The 17,188-nt window shown below is 37.5% G+C and overlaps 2 protein-coding genes across 4 annotated transcripts in view; both read right to left on the reverse strand.

Annotated features, from left to right (window-relative positions):
* The window catches only part of LOC101744938 (solute carrier family 23 member 2), a 29,735-nt gene extending 27,393 nt beyond the window's left edge, over nt 1–2,342 (reverse strand). The window contains exons 1-2 of the mRNA XM_004926350.3: nt 2,121–2,342; nt 1,235–1,294 (exon numbers count right to left, since the gene is read on the reverse strand). Coding sequence (XP_004926407.1) covers nt 1,235–1,285 — 51 coding nt within the window. The 5' untranslated portion in view covers nt 1,286–1,294; nt 2,121–2,342. The remainder of the gene's footprint in view (nt 1–1,234; nt 1,295–2,120) is intronic.
* Nucleotides 2,343–9,314: 6,972 nt separating this feature from the next.
* LOC101745082 (uncharacterized) lies at nt 9,315–15,027 on the reverse strand. 3 transcript variants are annotated; one of them, XM_004926351.5, is made up of 5 exons: nt 14,449–15,027; nt 13,911–13,999; nt 13,165–13,799; nt 12,196–12,257; nt 9,315–10,531 (listed from the first exon to the last, which is right to left on the reverse strand). In XM_004926351.5, exons 1-5 carry the CDS (start codon nt 14,573–14,575, stop codon nt 10,425–10,427), a joined length of 1,020 nt encoding a protein of 339 aa, XP_004926408.2. In that variant the 5' UTR covers nt 14,576–15,027; the 3' UTR covers nt 9,315–10,424. The 3 variants fall into 3 exon arrangements, with proteins under 3 accessions (XP_004926408.2, XP_012546047.2, XP_062529453.1); XM_012690593.4 differs by having other exon boundaries at nt 9,315–11,704; XM_062673469.1 differs by having other exon boundaries at nt 14,659–14,798.
* Between the last annotated feature and the right edge of the window lie 2,161 nt (nt 15,028–17,188).

Genomic DNA, 17,188 nt, shown 5'->3' on the forward strand with positions numbered 1-17,188 from the left:
ATCGTAATGCGTCAACTAGATCGCTATCAACCTTTTGGACTTTGCTTACTACTGATTGCCACAAGTTATGGACTAGAGCAGAAACTTTGGTTGGTTTGAAAACAACAAAACTAAAACAATGTCTATGGGCTCCAGCAACCACTTAACACTAGGTGGGCCGTGAGCTCGTCCAACCGTCTAATCAATGAATAAAAAAAGTTAAAAATAAGTCAAAGTTAAATGTGTGTCTGATTCACATTTGCCTTGCAAAATAAGGCTTCTTGAATACATTAAAAATCTAAAATTAGTCAGGCATTACATGCGTGTAGTGTTTTAAATGTAAATTCTACTGGTAAAGGATTTCTACTAATAGTATTTATTATCTAAACTGTTTATTAATATTAACACTGTTTACCTACTTGTGGCAATTTGCTATGAGAATCTGAGAGGGGGTATGAGGATCTGGTGAAGGCTCTTTTCTGTCAGTAGTAGAAGGAGCTATCTGAGATTATCTAAGGTCAACTGTATAAAGGACGGAAGAGCTTTTTTTATGACTGAAGGAATACTGGAGGCAAGAAGGCCTTTCCAGTTTCACCAGGACAGGCGGGTGAGCAAACCCTCAGCCAAGAGGGAAGGGATTTGCTAATAGCCACCCGAGCGCCTCCAAAGGAGACCTAACAACTCAAGGGTAGCTACTTCGCGAATGAATCTACTACCGGATCGGAATCACGAACCGCCGAGAAGATCCGACCAGAAACTCAGCGAGCTGATGCTTAGGTTAGGTTGCACGTCGAACTCTTTGCCCAGTTCGACGATTTCTGTTGCCGAGGTCCCTAAACCTGCTCCTAGTATTAGGCTTGAAGGCGTCTAATGCAAGGGTTATTGGATCTGATGGATCCGCAAGGACGTGTCTAAGGCGTCGTCGATGACTGGCTCCTGCGTGATCAGGATTCGGGGAGTAGTCAGCGGTAACAACAATAAGGCGATTATCATGACGCATAGCCTTATCGGGCCAGCATCTTTTTTTTATGATTGAAAGATTACTGGTGGCCTGGAGGCCTTGCCAGTTTCACCAGGACAGGTGGGCGAGCAAAGGCTCAGCCAGGAGGGGTGGGATTTGCTAACAGCTGTCCGAGCGCCTCCAAAGGAGACCTAACAACTCAAGACCGGCATCTTCCGTAGAGCACACTTGTACTGCAACTCTGTTCTCTAGCGGCTGTAATAAGATTTTTTTATAAGCAGTCATTCCACTCACCACTCCCCTGACAGCGTCCAGTCCGATCTGGATCACGTTGTTGTTTACCATGGCATTGACCTGCAATGAACATTGAAATTCGAAAGCCACACTTGTACTAGGTATGTTCGTTAAAAGAATTTGTTAATTGTTGTAAAATGTTGTTCACTCTAATCGATCGGATCGGATTGTTTCACAGATAAATTTTGTTATTATAGCCCGTTCCTTGAAACACTAAGTCGAAGTATCCCTATTGTATATTATATAGCAGAAGTTCTGATTAACTCGAAATTTGGTATACTTATTAAGGACCGATGACAATTAACCATTTAAAAAAAAATTAAATAAAAATTTGAAAAATATTGAAATACAAATAGTGTAATTAAGGAAAAAAAAATGCGAGATCAAATCGTAATAGTCGATTTAATTATATGTACGGCACGCGAAAACCGAAGATATTTTATTTAATCTAAAATCCGGGATGTAGTCACAATTCTCAGTATCGGGCGTTCTACTTAAAGTATTATGAAAGCAATTTTGGATTTTATCCATAATAATTTCTATATACCTACTTTTTGCTACTGTGGGCGAAGCTTATTAAATTCTTATATTGGTTACTGTAAACATTATTGTGCTAGTGACATTAATTAAATTAAGTACATCATATTTATAGAGCAGTACGATGTAACATTAATCCAAATCATATTTGTATTTCCATTTCAACTTACTTCAAAAGATTCGAAAAATTTTAATTAGTCAGAACTATCAATAAATTAACAATCGTGAGCATTGCAAAAACCCATCTCTCTGTAACAACATTTCTGATGCCCATATGAAATTTTTCATTAAAAATTCCTTCCAACGACAATTAACTCGTAAACCTATGCTGTGAATACATTAAACTCACCCTACGACCATCAGAAGTCAGTCTTATGTGTGGTCTTATGTAACAGAGACCCAAAAACCAGACGCGTCACACCACTAAGCCAAGCGCTGTAATTGTTAACACCGCAATGTTAATCAGATGATAATATACAGCCAACGTCTTGTAGCAAATGCGGACGAGTAACAACTGATAACAGATTCGAAATGACAAATCCACGAATGCTTACTTAAAGAATACCTGCCGATCTGGCTGTGGGTTTTAACGAAATAAACTTGGATTTTATGTAACGTACGTAGCTTTTGTACCACATATGTCTGTGTTTCATTACTCACGCATGTTTTCACGAGTGCTCACGATTAGTTTCTATAAGCACAATACAAGGTGAATGTAGATGAGATGTCCTATAGAAATAATCTTCTTGCGTAGTATAGTATACTAACGCAACGGCCAACGCACTATGCAGCTTGAACTGGTTTTCGAACACCATCTTGCCTTGTTGCCCTTATTTGGATAAAAAATACTAGTAAACTCTGTGGTTCACTGCTTTACAAAGCTTCGCGAGCAGAACACGAAACAAACTATTACAGGTCCGACAGAATAAATTGGGTAAAGGGGTAACAAAAGGGGTGTACTGTCCACTAGCGGTAGAAGTAAAACGTAAAGACCCGACAGCAAGACATATAGAGCCCTTGAGATTAGATATTGACGCTATGACATGAACGAAATACACAACCCTCATGACCTCATATTATGGCGAATACCTAATGACGTACTACCTAGTCTACTGCGGACGCGTGATGGGGATTTATTTTATTTTATTTATTATTGCTTAGATGAGTGGACGAGCTCACGACCCACCTGGTGTTAAATAGTTACTGGAGCCCATAGACAACATAAACGCCGCCACCCACCTTGAGACATGAGTTGTAAGGTCTCATTTTAAACAAGGGATTTATTGTACTCTGGCACCATAACGATCACTGCCAGACTATTGACATTCAAGATAATATGCCTCATACTTGATAAATATATATTCCGGAGCACAGCCTCAGTCTTAAACTAGTGAAGCGGCGAGCACACTGTTTGTTGATTAGCATGTAAACGCGAGTTGCGATCCGGCGTTGTGTAAACTAAAGCCTACCATACACGGACTGTTCTAACTTCATTTCCGGGTAATCGACTAAAAATTGTAATTATTTCGACCCAAGGGTCGACACGTTGGTGGAGATAAGATTTAATGAATTTGAGTGCAATGCGTATGTCGAACTATCTTTATCTCATCAAATTTTAATGTAATATATCTATATATTAATACGTGAAGCAAAAACTTTGTACCCCTTTTTACGAAAATTGCGCTGATGGAGGAGTATGAAATTTTCCACACTCATACAGAATATAGAGAAGAAGTGCACAATGCTAATATTTTTTTTAAATAATGCATAAAAGATACATTAAATCAATAAAGAAAACATTACACACACTACCGTGTATTTGACACACACACGCATGCATAATAGGTATTTATATAATGTCAAACTTTTCTTATTGCATAAAGGCTATAGTCGAATTGAGAATAGATTAAATATTGTTTGTCTTTGTTAATATTTGCCTAAAGTGTAATCTTGGCAAAATCTGTGATTATAGAAGTATAATAGTCTTTGACAATAGAACGATAATAATGTTCAAACTTATAATTTAAATTAATTATAGTTGAATTTCGACTACTGCGGGACCACTAGTTAAAATAATTGTGCAACAAAGTTGTTTTATATCGAATGTTTTTCTATTTGTCAAAGTCAACGCATGTGCATGCAACGCAATGAACATGACGCTTTTTTTCACATTTAATGTCTCACTGAGATTTATGAGTAAGAGACTCCCTATAAATGACCCACATACATATACATATACCTATACTTACATGCACATACTCATTTTCCTTCGAAGGCAGTATAAACTACGCAACTACGCACTCTTAATAGCAGTTTGAAACCATCGCACCGCCCGCCACCAGAGTAGAAGTTCATCCATACTACCTGGAGCCACTGCGTTCATCGACATTGCGTTTCCAGAGATCTTTTTTGCCACGTACCGTCCGGCTTTGGAATGAACTCCCTTCCACGGTGTTTCCTGAGCGCTCTGGTTTGTCCTTCTTGGCTTCGAGGCTTGTGGAGAATACTTAACAGTAGGCAGCGGCTTGGCTCTGTCCCTGGCATTGCAGAAGTCCATGGGCAACGGTAACAACCACTCACCATCAGGCGGGCCGTATGCTCATCTGCCTACAGTGCAATACTAAAAGTGAACAGATTAGAATATGTATTTGAATATCGCGGACAGTTGTAAATCCTAAACGGGAAATTAGTCTACACGTGAATGGCAGGCTTAACATGATTATATTCTGATGATTACATAAAACGTAAATTCAAGTATTGTCATACTAATAGCTAGACCGCCTAGACCACGACTATAGTTCGCCCAATGAACGAAATTCGACATTGGCACTTAAAGATATAGGTAAATCTAATGTACAACTTAATTACTGTATAACTATTCAAAAAAAGACAAAAAGCTGTCAAAAAAAGATACAAAAAAAAACGGATACAAACAGGAGAAGATGTTTCCTACCCAACTGTGTTGTCTTTGTTGATTTATTTGTAGATAATTTATGATGATTTAAGTCTAAAGACATAATTCATTGAAAATAAAATGATATTCTATTTTTTATTCTTACTGGTAGTAAGACCTCTTGTGAGTCAGCACGGGTTGGTACTACCACCCTGCCTATTTCTACCGTGAAGCAGTAATGCGTTTTGGTTTGAAGGGTGGGTCAGCCGTTGTAACTATACTGAGACCTTAGAACTTATATCTCAAGGTGGGTGACGCATTTACGTTGTAGATGTCTATGGACTCCAGTAACCACTTAACCCCAGGTGGGCTGTGAGCTCGTCCACCCACATAAGCAATAAAAAATATATTTTGAAAATAAAAATTAAATTAATTTTTAATATTTTCAGGTAGGTACATGTCCGTATACAAAAGGCTAGAAAATTTGTCTCATACTGTCTTTAGTAGAATAACGCAGCAGCGGATAACTTAAACCACACATTTTAAACCCAGTTTTGGGTCACCCAGCGCCCTTCAAAACCAGTTTACACGTCTAGATATATTCACATCTAGTTACATTCCTGACATTTCAAAGGCAAGCAGGTAATATAAGATTTTGAAAGCAGGCAAACGGGTGTCTGTCGATGTACAGGGGGTTCCGGACTTGAGGTAAAATTTACAGAAATAATCTATACTTATACTAATCCCTACTAATATATAAATGTGAATGTAAGTTTGTTTGTTACACTTTCACGCGATAACTACTCAACCGATCATCATGAAACTTTGTACACATATTCTTGAAGGTATTAGAAGTAACAGAGGATACTGTTTATTAAGAAAAAAAAAAAAAATTTTTACGAATAATTAAAAAAAATTGTTTGTCAAAAAATCTCAAAATCTAGCTTCTGCAACGCCATCTACCGGTTCAGTAATGAAGTTCCAATCCTGAGTACTGTAAATGAAGTCGCGGGTAAAATTTAGCGTTATGCCAAAGTAACTATTCCACGCGGACGAAGTCGCAGGCAAAAGCTAGTAATATTATAAAGCTGAAGAGTTTGTTTGTTTGAACGCGCCAATCTCAGAAACTAATGGTGCGATTTGAAAAATTCTTTCAGTGTTAGATAGCCCATTTATTGAGGAAGGCTATAGGCTATATAGCACCACGCTAAGACCAGTACAAGCGGAGCACCAATAAAGAATGTTTAAAAATCTGGGCTTTTTCCCTTATGAGAGCTTCCGCTGCGTGCTCTGCAGAAACGGTTTAAGTTTCGCTAAAATAATGTATGACAGAATTTTCCCCTTTAAAAGATCTAAAAAAAAGTCCGCGACAGTACATGTCTATATGCTAAAGTTGGCTCACTATAACGTTTTTTATGCTAACCAAATTTGCTCTAAAATAAAGCATTATTTGCGAACTATTCCACGCGGACGAAGACGCAGGCAAAATTTATTTAAAATAAAACTAAATAATGTCTTTTAAATCACTGCAATATTCTATATTCAAAACGCGCAAAGGACATTGCTGCCCTTTCGCCGGACTATTCCTAGTAACCTTATACGATACCCACGGGAAGATCAGCGAGTAAATTAACCCATAGACATAGCCCACTGAGTTTCTCGTCGGATCTTCTCAGTAGGTCGCGTTTCCAATCATTGGGTAGACTCGGTGAAGCAATTCTCTTGCTAGGGCCAGTGTTAGCAACACCTACGGTTTGAGCACCGAGAGCTCACCTACACGCTAGGGTAACGCTGATATAGCCTGTCAAGGCTACCAGCATAGATAGGGGAAAAAAAACGAGAAGAAATAAGGTGATGCTATTCTTGGCCTAAGTCACACAGTTAAAGCCATAGTATGTGCATTGGGCAATTCTCAGCAATCTTTGAGTAAAACAACTGTGACTTATTGGCAGGCGTATGGGTACAGAACTCTAAAACGGAAAAAAGTAGATATATTTAATTATAAAAAAGACAAAATACAAGAAATTTGTGTTTGTTGATTTGTTCCTCAGGATGTAGATACCGGTTACCGTACCACCAATAACATCTTTGTTTATACAAGTGAATTTTAATTTTTCTAAATATTCTGTTGAAAATAAGCAAGCGGTCTTTTGCAACTCTTAACAATACAAAACTCTGACGTTAAGCAGTTTCACAATGCAATTTTAGAGTTGTTTATTTAACGAAATTCCGATCCTTTTCAAAGAATTCACACAAAACGCATCTCTCATACATTCATTCATCATCCATCTGGTCTGATAGACAGAGAGTGTCAATGTTAGAACTTAAATATCACGTCAAACTTATTAAAAATCGTCTGGATGGCGATATCTAATAGCTATCTATCATGCGGGCCCACAATACGTCTAAATAATTTGGCCAAAATCCTGACAAAGATCACCACATTACAGAAACGATAGCTTTACCAAAGAAATATTTGCGTCACACACTTTTTTGGTTCGTTTAGCTACTTAGGACTTCTTTTTTAATATCTTAAACTATAGTTTATTCTATGTTTTCACGGTAAGAACTTATAATAACGTAAGAATAATATTTACCTTCATCCTATAAATCGTAAGCACGTCTTTTATTAAATGAAATTATTCATTTTTATCCATTAAATCCTGCTCAGACTATTGGGCAACAGTAATATAATTATTCTATTTACAGCGGTCCTTGATACGTATGAAAATTTTCATGATAGTCGAATTTCTCAGGGCTGATGAAGATTTACTTAAAATTTTCCATTACGGTTACAGTCATAGAAGCTGATAAAAGCATGAATTCCATTTGAATTTCTGTTAAATGTGTTTTTCTTTTTATTTGAATAAATGTGCATTATCAATACAATAGTGAACGATGTTACAAAATAAAACTTGTTTTGATAAAAAAATACAATTATCTGAGTCTTTATTGCTTTAATTGGTTTTGTTTACAAATATCGGCGGCAGAATTGCAAATTACGTTATTTATTAACACATATAACTAATTATAACAGCTTTATTACATTTGCTCATTTAAAAAAAGACAAAGACATAACAAGCTTAATGAACGGATCTTTGCTCGGTGCTCAGTAAAGTAGATGTTCTATATAGTCATGCTTGTTTTCATAATTTTGTAGTATTATTTATATGTAGCAACTAGTAAGTATGTTATTGTAGTACATTATATATTTATTGGAAAATAATTTTATTACTGGTAGTAGGACATCTTGTGAGTCCGCACGGGTAGGTACCACCACCCTGCTTATATCTGGCGTGAAGCAGTAATGCGTTTCGTTTTGAAGGGTGGGGCAGCCGTTGTAACTATACTGAGACCTTAGAACTTATATCTCAAGGTGGGTGGCGCATTTAGGTTGTGGATGTCTATGGGCTCCAGTAACCACTTAACACCAGGTGGGCTGTGAGCTCGTCCACCCATCTAAGCAATAAAAAAAATAGGCGGTTTTCAATTATTACCTACCAATTATTATTACACTGTATAGAGTATGTGTTGTGATCTGACATTAATTGTTATAATTTCATTGTTTCAAATTAACCCGGTTTAAAAGATTGTAAGAATACAATTCAAGCCAATTGGAATTTCGACCATATATTTCTCCGAGTGACGATGTAGTTTTTGAGGTCTAGTCTTTTTTTTGGGCCGGGGGCCGAACCTCCTAGACTGACTGAGCTCCTGAACCTCCTGAACTCCTAGGGTATGTGGGACTAGACGGTCCGCAGATGTTGGGAGCGGACCCCGGGCCCAAGGGATGGATTGTAGAACTGGGGTCTAGTCTGCAGTAACTACAAATGTAGGTATTAATTCGTAATCATTCTTCCTACTCTCGTACTCGGTAGGAGTTTGTAGAATTCAACTCTCACGAAGGGACGTTTAATTTGAAAACACTATTTATGAGCTATACAAGTTATACACTCATTTTTATGCAACTTTTTCATACGTCTTCTTTCAACGAAACGGTTCACAGAGAATGCTCCGTGATTGAAGTCTGTACATGACGCGTATAGTGTGCTTAGTGCGAGTTTTTAACTGTCTCGATAATGTAAAAGTTAACTCAAATTTGTATGGTGTTGCAGCGTTCGCCTACCTTTACCGGTAGGGGCGCTGTTCCAACTGCATACAAAGAGTAACTTTTACGTTATAGAGAACGTTAAAATACATAGATAATACACGTAAATTAGTTATAGATATAAGCAACTAAAGCATTCAACAAAAATGTTTAGGGGCGTCGGCCACTAGATGGCTTCGCTTCGATTAGTTTCTCACTGCTCCTGTAGATGGCAGTAACCATATTAACTATCCTATATTTTATTTATTTTATAATGAAGGATTTTGTAAATTTTCAAAAACCACAAATTGATAAAATTTAATCAATTTGTCTACAACAAATACAGACTTGTATGTTTTTTTTTTTCTGTGTTTAGTTATACAATAATTAAATGCTTTAACTTTAACAACATATAAGTTTAGAGGCATCCGCTACAAGATGTCGCTAGTTTCCATACAGAAAAAATATTTGTCTTAAAGCATCGCAGTTCCAGAGACCTGTTAAAAAAAGTCGCATAAATCACACAGACCACGCTTGTTTGTTACAAATAAATACACAAAAAATAAAAAAAATACTTTATTCTCGTTACAAATAAATAAAATGTCCTAGTCTAAATTTTCAAATGTTTAAAACTGTGGTACATTTGTTCACGTTATAAGTTTTTTTTATAATAAATGTTACATTACATTAGCGGGATATGACGTAATTGAATAATCTAAATAACGGTAATAACCTATAAACTAGGTACTATAATAAACAGTCGTTGACACACTTTCAATGTCAATGTCATTGTCAGTTGATAAATACAAACTGGAGTTAAAGTCGAGACTGCACTAATGGACACTTCTAACGCGACATTCAGTTACACTGAAATATTTTAAATATTTTAGGGCCTTCATTAATCTCAATACTACATTACAGATCACATTTTCAACTTAAAATACCGTCAAACTATAACTTTAAAAGTTGGTTCTCATTAGATTGGACAGGGTCATGCGTTCCCTTTTGATGTTGCGATCGTCATTCCGATTACGACATCAACCTCACGTCGCGTTGACCCGCGGTAGCTATCACCTGTTCATCAATGGCAGAAAAGGAAATGGTCAGTCGGCCAGTTCCCTCACCCGCCCTTAGATTTCGCAAGGGCCCGACACGTGACTGGTCTAGTAAGATATCGAGCAGATCTCCAAGGAGTTATACTCCTGATTTTTAATAGAATAAATTCATTCCAGCCATCAAAGACTGTACAAAGATTTTTATCGACCTTAATTAAGATTAATTTTACGAATTAATATCCCTTTATTTTATTGTAACGAAGGTAACGAAGGATCGACAAAACCTTAAGCTAATCTAATAATGATAGGAATATCAGTTTATAACCGATTCTATATATATACGTTCCATAAATTTTCATGCCAGTATCACTGGTTTTGAGCAGTCATTGAGGCACTAACGTGCCTTAGGGGCCCACTAACATCACCAAGTGAATGTTGCCACCCACCTTGAGACATGAGGTCAGGCCCCATCTTTGTTATCTATCAATACACAATACAAATAACGTTCAAAAATTTATGTATAACATTGCGCGCGCAGTTCCTCGAGTACGCGCTAAAATATTACAGACCAAAAAGTAATTAAAGATATTTTAGGACACTTTCTTATTGTTATACGTATTATTCTATAGAGCTATAGTCATAGCCGCGCTCGGTCATTAGTTGACACACGACGCAGTCTCCCGGCAACTCGTGCCGGTGATGGGGCAGTCTTACAACATCGAGAGCTGGAAAATACATACTTATTAATAGCGCTAATAATAATTGCGAAGTCATTGCACCGCCTGCCGTACACTGATGCCTTGTTACCTTGCCTTACAAAACCTTCCCGATACTACCAACAGTATTTCTTGGGTTGGGGCCGAACCTCCTCAAAAGTCTAGGGAGTGTGTACGGAGCGCGCGCGATATGTGAGACTCCACTGTCTGCAAATGATGGAAGCAGACAGTGGGCCTAAGGATGTTTTTAGCGCCCTACCCATCAAAGACTTACATTAATTAGATTACCGAACTTCGCACCAATATTACCATCTTCAAGAACTCGGCATTAAGCAGCGTCTTTCGGCGCTCATGCATGGGTACATACTATCATTTTTTGGGCATATCTTTCGGCGAGGAAATGACTCCATAGAGCGCCTTGTCGTTAAGGGCAAAGTAGAAGGCACCAGACCACGTGGAAGGTTGCCCTTGCGATGGACCGACCAAGCCAAGGCGGTTATTTGCTGAGTGTAGCAGGCTCACCACAAACCAGGAAAAGTGGCGATTGCTCTTGAGGGACAGCAATGATACCGACTGAAGACAACGACCGCTCTGACAAGAGTTATACGACAAAAGAAAAACATATTAAAGTACTCCTCTGTACTGTCTGTCACCCAAGCGTCCAATCGTCGCCCGAGATCAGTACCCGGGCAATGTAAGGGGGGTCACGCGGTCAACACTGAAACCGGACTCGCAACGTAAGCACGCCGGGCCGAGACTGCCTTAGAGGCTTATCTAAGATTCTGAAACGTCAACCCATCAGGCCATCCTACACTGCTAACAGCTGTATCAACACTATTTTGAACAATCCAGTGTTCCTGAGCACTGCAGTCTGTACTTCTACAAATAAGATTTGAAGATTTCAGCAGTGGGCACCAGCTTGGCAGTGCGTTGTACATTACATCCTCTAGCTCCGGCAACAACTAGTTCATAGAACATGATTATTCTCAAAACTTAACACCCACATGAAAAACAGCAACTCATCACCATTTACTATTTTTGATTCCTTCACATAAAATATCATCCACTACACAGTTTATGTCGACCTGACAGCTTATTCTATTGTATTGAAAATCCTTTATAGACAATTAGTAGTAGTTTTTATTCAAGGTGCTATTCCCCACATAGCTCACATGGCAGCACCTATTAAAGAAATTAGTCTGCAAATTAAATCATCCCTATTCCAAATTACATACAAAAAACTCAATAAAATAAATAAACATATCGACGCTTGAAAGGCAAACGGGACTAAGCGACAATAACTGCTTTATACAGAAATGATAGGCAATAACCATATTCGATGCGCAAAAAATATATATTTCTAGGTCTATTAAAATCATTTCAATCCTACAGCTACTAGCTAGATTCTACTACAGCTAGATTTGTTAAAATAAATTTTGTTTTCAGGTATTTCAACTTTAAATTATTCTACTGTAAACTTCACGCATTGTCGCTTAGTCACGTTTGCCTTTCAAGCGTCGATATGTAATTATATCTTAATAATTTAATCAAAATCTTTGTATTCAAATTTTAGAAGTAACTAAATTAAAATACATATTTTGTTAGTTTCAAGAAGTAGAAGTAGAATACTTATATAAACCACGCATTTTATGTTTTATAAATGATCTAATTACCTTCATTTTCATTTAATTTTGCACTTTCAGTAGCTGCATATGATGAAGATGCTGCTAGTTTCCTGAACAAAAAAAACTTGACAATTATTGATCAAGTGATTGGCAATTTAACTTACAACTCCTGAAAATAAAATATGTTATCAAAATTCAAGTTTTACTTTACTACTGAGCATGTCTGAGTCCTACTTCGAAAAAGAGGTCAATCGTCGAATCAAGCTCGGATAAACAGCGTTCGGAAAGCTATTTAAAATCTTCTCATCACAAATAGCACAGAGTCTCAGGACGAAAGTCTTTGACTAGTGTGTGTTGCCAGTGATAACATATGGCACTGAGACGTGGTCGCTCACAATGGGCCTTATGAGAAGGCTCAAGGTCACCCAAAGAGCAATGGAGAGGGCTATGCTCGGAATTTCCCTGCAAGATCGAATCAGAAATGAGAAGATTTACAGGAAATCAATGGTAACTGACATAGCCCAAAGGATTGCGACGTTGAAGTGGCAGTGGGCAGGACACATTGCTCGTAGAACGGATGGCCGTTGGGGCCAGAAAGCTCTTGAGTGGCGACCGCGTACCGGAAGACGTAGCGTGGGTAGGGCTCCCACAAGATGGACCGACGATCTATTGAGGTTGGCAGGGATCTGGTGGATGCAGGCAGCGCAGGACCGGTCTTTGTGGTGAGGCTTGGGGGAGGCCTATGTCCAGTAGTGGACGTCTGTGGGCTGATAAGGAGAATAAGACTGAACATCTCAAAATCTGCCTTCAACCAGTGTTATGAGCCTGCACAGACCAGTACAACTTCTTGTCTACTTATGCTGCAAGGAAGACTTGCTTTCCAGTTCAAATTATCAAATGACCATTATTTCACTGCATTAAGCCTTACATCACCTCAAGTTCCAAGGCAACATCCACACTTTATGGGCTCCTTAAAAAATTCACCATTACTGAAATGAAATATAAGTAATGACTCACTTTTTAGATTCAATTTCTTTCATCTGTCTCTCAGCTCTAGACCAAATATCTTCATGGATGGTCTCTTTCAATTTCACTCTTTCTAAATACTCTTTATAATATTCATCTGCCATCTGCGAAGGTCTGTATATACCATGGTCCTGGCTTCTTGCTTTACATCTTGCTTTACTAACTAGATTTTCTACAGCATCAACTGGTTTGTGTGAAGGACTCTTCTTTTTGAACATAGGCACTGCTTCTAAGTTGACTTTTGGAGAGTTAAATGGTGATACAGCCTGTTTGCTACTACTTGGTTTAGTGTTTATAGAATCTTTTTCTTGCGGGACCTCTCTAACCGACCTTAGTATATTACTTTCAGTGTTATTTACATCATCAGAGATAAAATCATTTGGTTTAAGTAGCTTTGGAAAATCATTGGCACTTTCAAACTTTAATAAAGCATTTTCTTGATTTTCCATTTTAAATATTGATTCAATGGCTACATTACGTTCTTTTCTTTTGTTTTTCTTCTTCTTTTCAATCGGTGTTTCTGTGTTTTCAGCACATGGGGTTGCTTCAAAGGTCCTGGGACTGTCTTTCAGTTCATCAGGTGCACTTTCAACACATTCATCAGAGTGGAGGTTGACTTCACTAACCTGAAAAGTAAAACAAAGTTGTTGTCTACACAGCTTACAGTGCTTGTAGCACATCAGCTATCAGGGCTGATAGAAATTTTAGGCTTATAAATTTATAAATTTACTACATACCTTTTCTAGCATTTCTTTAATGAGCCCAAAGTCTGGAGTGGAAATAACATCCCCATCTCCATAATGTCTAAAAAATTCCTCTTCTGTCTCTGTAAATAAATTTTAAGTTATTCATTTTCTCTAGATATTTTTTTTAATTTAACTAACAATAAGTTGCTAGCAAAAAGAATTTACAATTTCTCAACATTAATGTTTATCTTATCGTACATAGTATGTCAATAATTTTAACAAAAGGCTGGATAGCTTCTTGAGCTATAGGGATTTTAGTCAGTTCAACTTCGGTATGACTAGCTTACCGTCTCCAGTGCATAGGCATAGATTTCCTGCAGACTCAAAAAATGACAGACAACAACAAAAATTAAAGTAATTTTTGACATTTTATCGCCTTAAAAGAAATATACATTCAAATTAAAAAATTATATTTTTATTGTTTACATTTATATTCTATTGATAATAATGTAAGCAACAAATGTTATATTATTATTTACATCATTAAGAAATAAGTGTACTGTCAACTTTTTACATTCTTTGTGTTTACCTTCAGTCAAATTTAAAGGGGGCGGTTTATCATCTGCTGAGACTGTAAGATCTATTTCCACCGGTACCTGGCCTTGGGCTTCGCACAAATCACGAAGAATTGCATGCTTACTGGTCCACTTGGACATTTTTTACAAAATTTACAGTTGGAACATTAATTAAAATCTATGTTTCATGCGGTATTATCAGTCTTCATTGTCGTAAAAAATACCTTCTACAGCACTAAGTACCCGATTATATATTGCAGTTTGCAATGATATGTACAAAATCTATAATTACTATCTTATTTGTTTAATTTCTATTAAAACCACAAAACATGATTAAAACATCGTTGCACTGCATTGTCATTTGTCACTTAAATTTTTTTTTAAGTGATTTTATGTCCTGGTAACCAAGAGCTTTAAGTCATGATTTATTTTAATTTATATTCTTAAATATATGAAAAATGATAATAAGGAGTGAAATGAAATGAAGATGATTAATTTGAGATATTAATCAACTGGGTTTAAATTGAATTAAATGAGATGAGATGATATGGGATAAAATATAATCTCAGTAAAATTGTGGTCATTTACTGAATTTTTTTCAATAGACTTTTTGGGGAATCCCGTGAAGTTACGTCCAGTGGCTTTGCTTCATGTTCCCATATTTATGCACTTTCACAGATAATAAAGAAATAATAAATATTAAAAAAAAAAAATAATAATAAGAAAGTAAAACGATTCACACTAATAGGTACCGTACGCTATCCGCGCTTCCATCAAACAATCACAAGAATTGCAAATTTATATTTTTACTAGCTGTGTCCGCGACTCCGCCCGCCTGGAATAGCGACTTTGGGCAGCAGTTTTAGGACATATCTTTTGGTTTATAAGCACCGTCATTTAGGTATTTAGAAAAATCTAATTTAAAGTAATGCTTCTTTATACACAACATAGACGTATAGCCATAGGGGATCAAAGCACACAGGTTGCTAGGATTGCTAACATGTGACAGAGCTACATAACCGTGTGACCGAGTTGACTGTGTGAAAAGCAGTTAACACTTATATCTACACCCACAACTTTTAGCGTCTGACCTTGGGCTTTATTTATTATCATCACGAAGCATAGGCTCAATGGAAACGCGATCGGTAGTGAGTTGTGCTTCCCGTTCTTCTAGTGTCTCCCGAGACCGGGCAAGTTTTTGCTGTCCGAACCCTCTGAGAGCTCAGACGGATTTCCCTATCAGTAAAGGTCTCAGACTCAAGCGATAGTGCATGCGCCTCGTGATCGGCAGTGAGACGTGCTTCTCATTTTGCAAGTCTCTCCTGAGACCGGGCATTTGCTGTCCGAACCCTCTGAGAGCTCAGACGGATTTCCCTATCAGTAAAGGTCTCAGACTCACGCGATAGTGTATAAGATTCACGATCGATGGACAAACTTGCGTCACGCTGTTCGCTGTTCACCCTAATTCGAGTGGTCTTTTTCTGAGAACAATGTGGACTCAATCGAGATTCTCGCTGAGCCGAAGTTTCTCTAACATGAAACCTCGCCTGACGTTCCTGAGATGTAGTGAGTATTGCTTCATGACCTGCTTCAGATTCCTGTGATCGAATTAATTTCATCCTTTTAGCATTTCTGCTGCACTGGGAGAGGTTGGATCTTTTTCGAGGCATTCTTACAATAAGTAGTACCTACTAATACAACGTTGTTTGGTAAACACGTACTTATCATAAAACTAAATTATAAATACTTACAGATTATTACACAGTTTAATTTTATTACAGTTTATTAATTATTAATAACTATTAAGTCGTGTCAACCTAATCTTTTAACTATAGAAAGCAAACGTGCCTATGGGTTAATTTATTCATCGAGCCCTTCGTCGCAAGCGACGGGTTCGTCAAGGAAGCAGCGGCATCGGCGCGCTTTGTATACCCCCGTATATTGATGACGTTTGACACTAGACTGCATTGACTTTTTTTTAAATATTCTAATGCCTTCTGTCTCTCCTACCTACCTACCTACCTGCCTACCTCTTAGGCAATCAGCTTCTATAACCCTAATATCAATCAAGGAATGATCTGATCTGATCTGGGAAGGAATGTGTTTGTTATTTTTCTCTGGCCTGAAACATGTACTGTTTGAACCCCCCGATCCACTCTAAAGCTAGCTTCATCCACTTAAATCTTTCAGGTTTTTCAAGTACCGATCATCGACCTCGTCGATTACAACGAAGAGTCAACGAGCGACCTACCTATAGACACAACCCACTGAGTTTGTCGTTGGATCCTCTCAGTGCGTCGCGGTTCCAATCCGGCAGTAGATTCTGCGAAATACTGTTCTTTTTAGGCCTGGGGTTAGCAGTTTCTCTCAGGTGGAGCCCGTGAGCTCATCTACCCTTCCGCGCGAATCTGGTATAGCTATAGGTAGCTATGGCCTAGGCTATGAGCAATTATGTAGGATAAAAAATAACTTAATTATGATTTCAACGGGCCGCAATCTTATTCTCGCTGATAGAAGTTTCTCACGAACCCGGGTTGTTAGCTTATTGAGTTACAGAAAAAGAGAGAGAGACAGAGAGAAAAAAAATAAAACTTTTTCTTGCACTTTTCTGTGCAAGGAATATTTAATTTTACAACAAATTCTGTCGATAGGAAAATGAAGAGATTTTAACCGAGAGTGGATTTTATTTAACAAATAAAATGTACTCATAATCATGGTAAATAATTTCGTAATTTCTTCTTTATTTTGGTCTTG

The sequence above is a fragment of the Bombyx mori genome, chromosome 17 (assembly GCF_030269925.1).
Source record: "Bombyx mori chromosome 17, ASM3026992v2".
Lineage (NCBI taxonomy): Eukaryota > Metazoa > Arthropoda > Insecta > Lepidoptera > Bombycidae > Bombyx > Bombyx mori.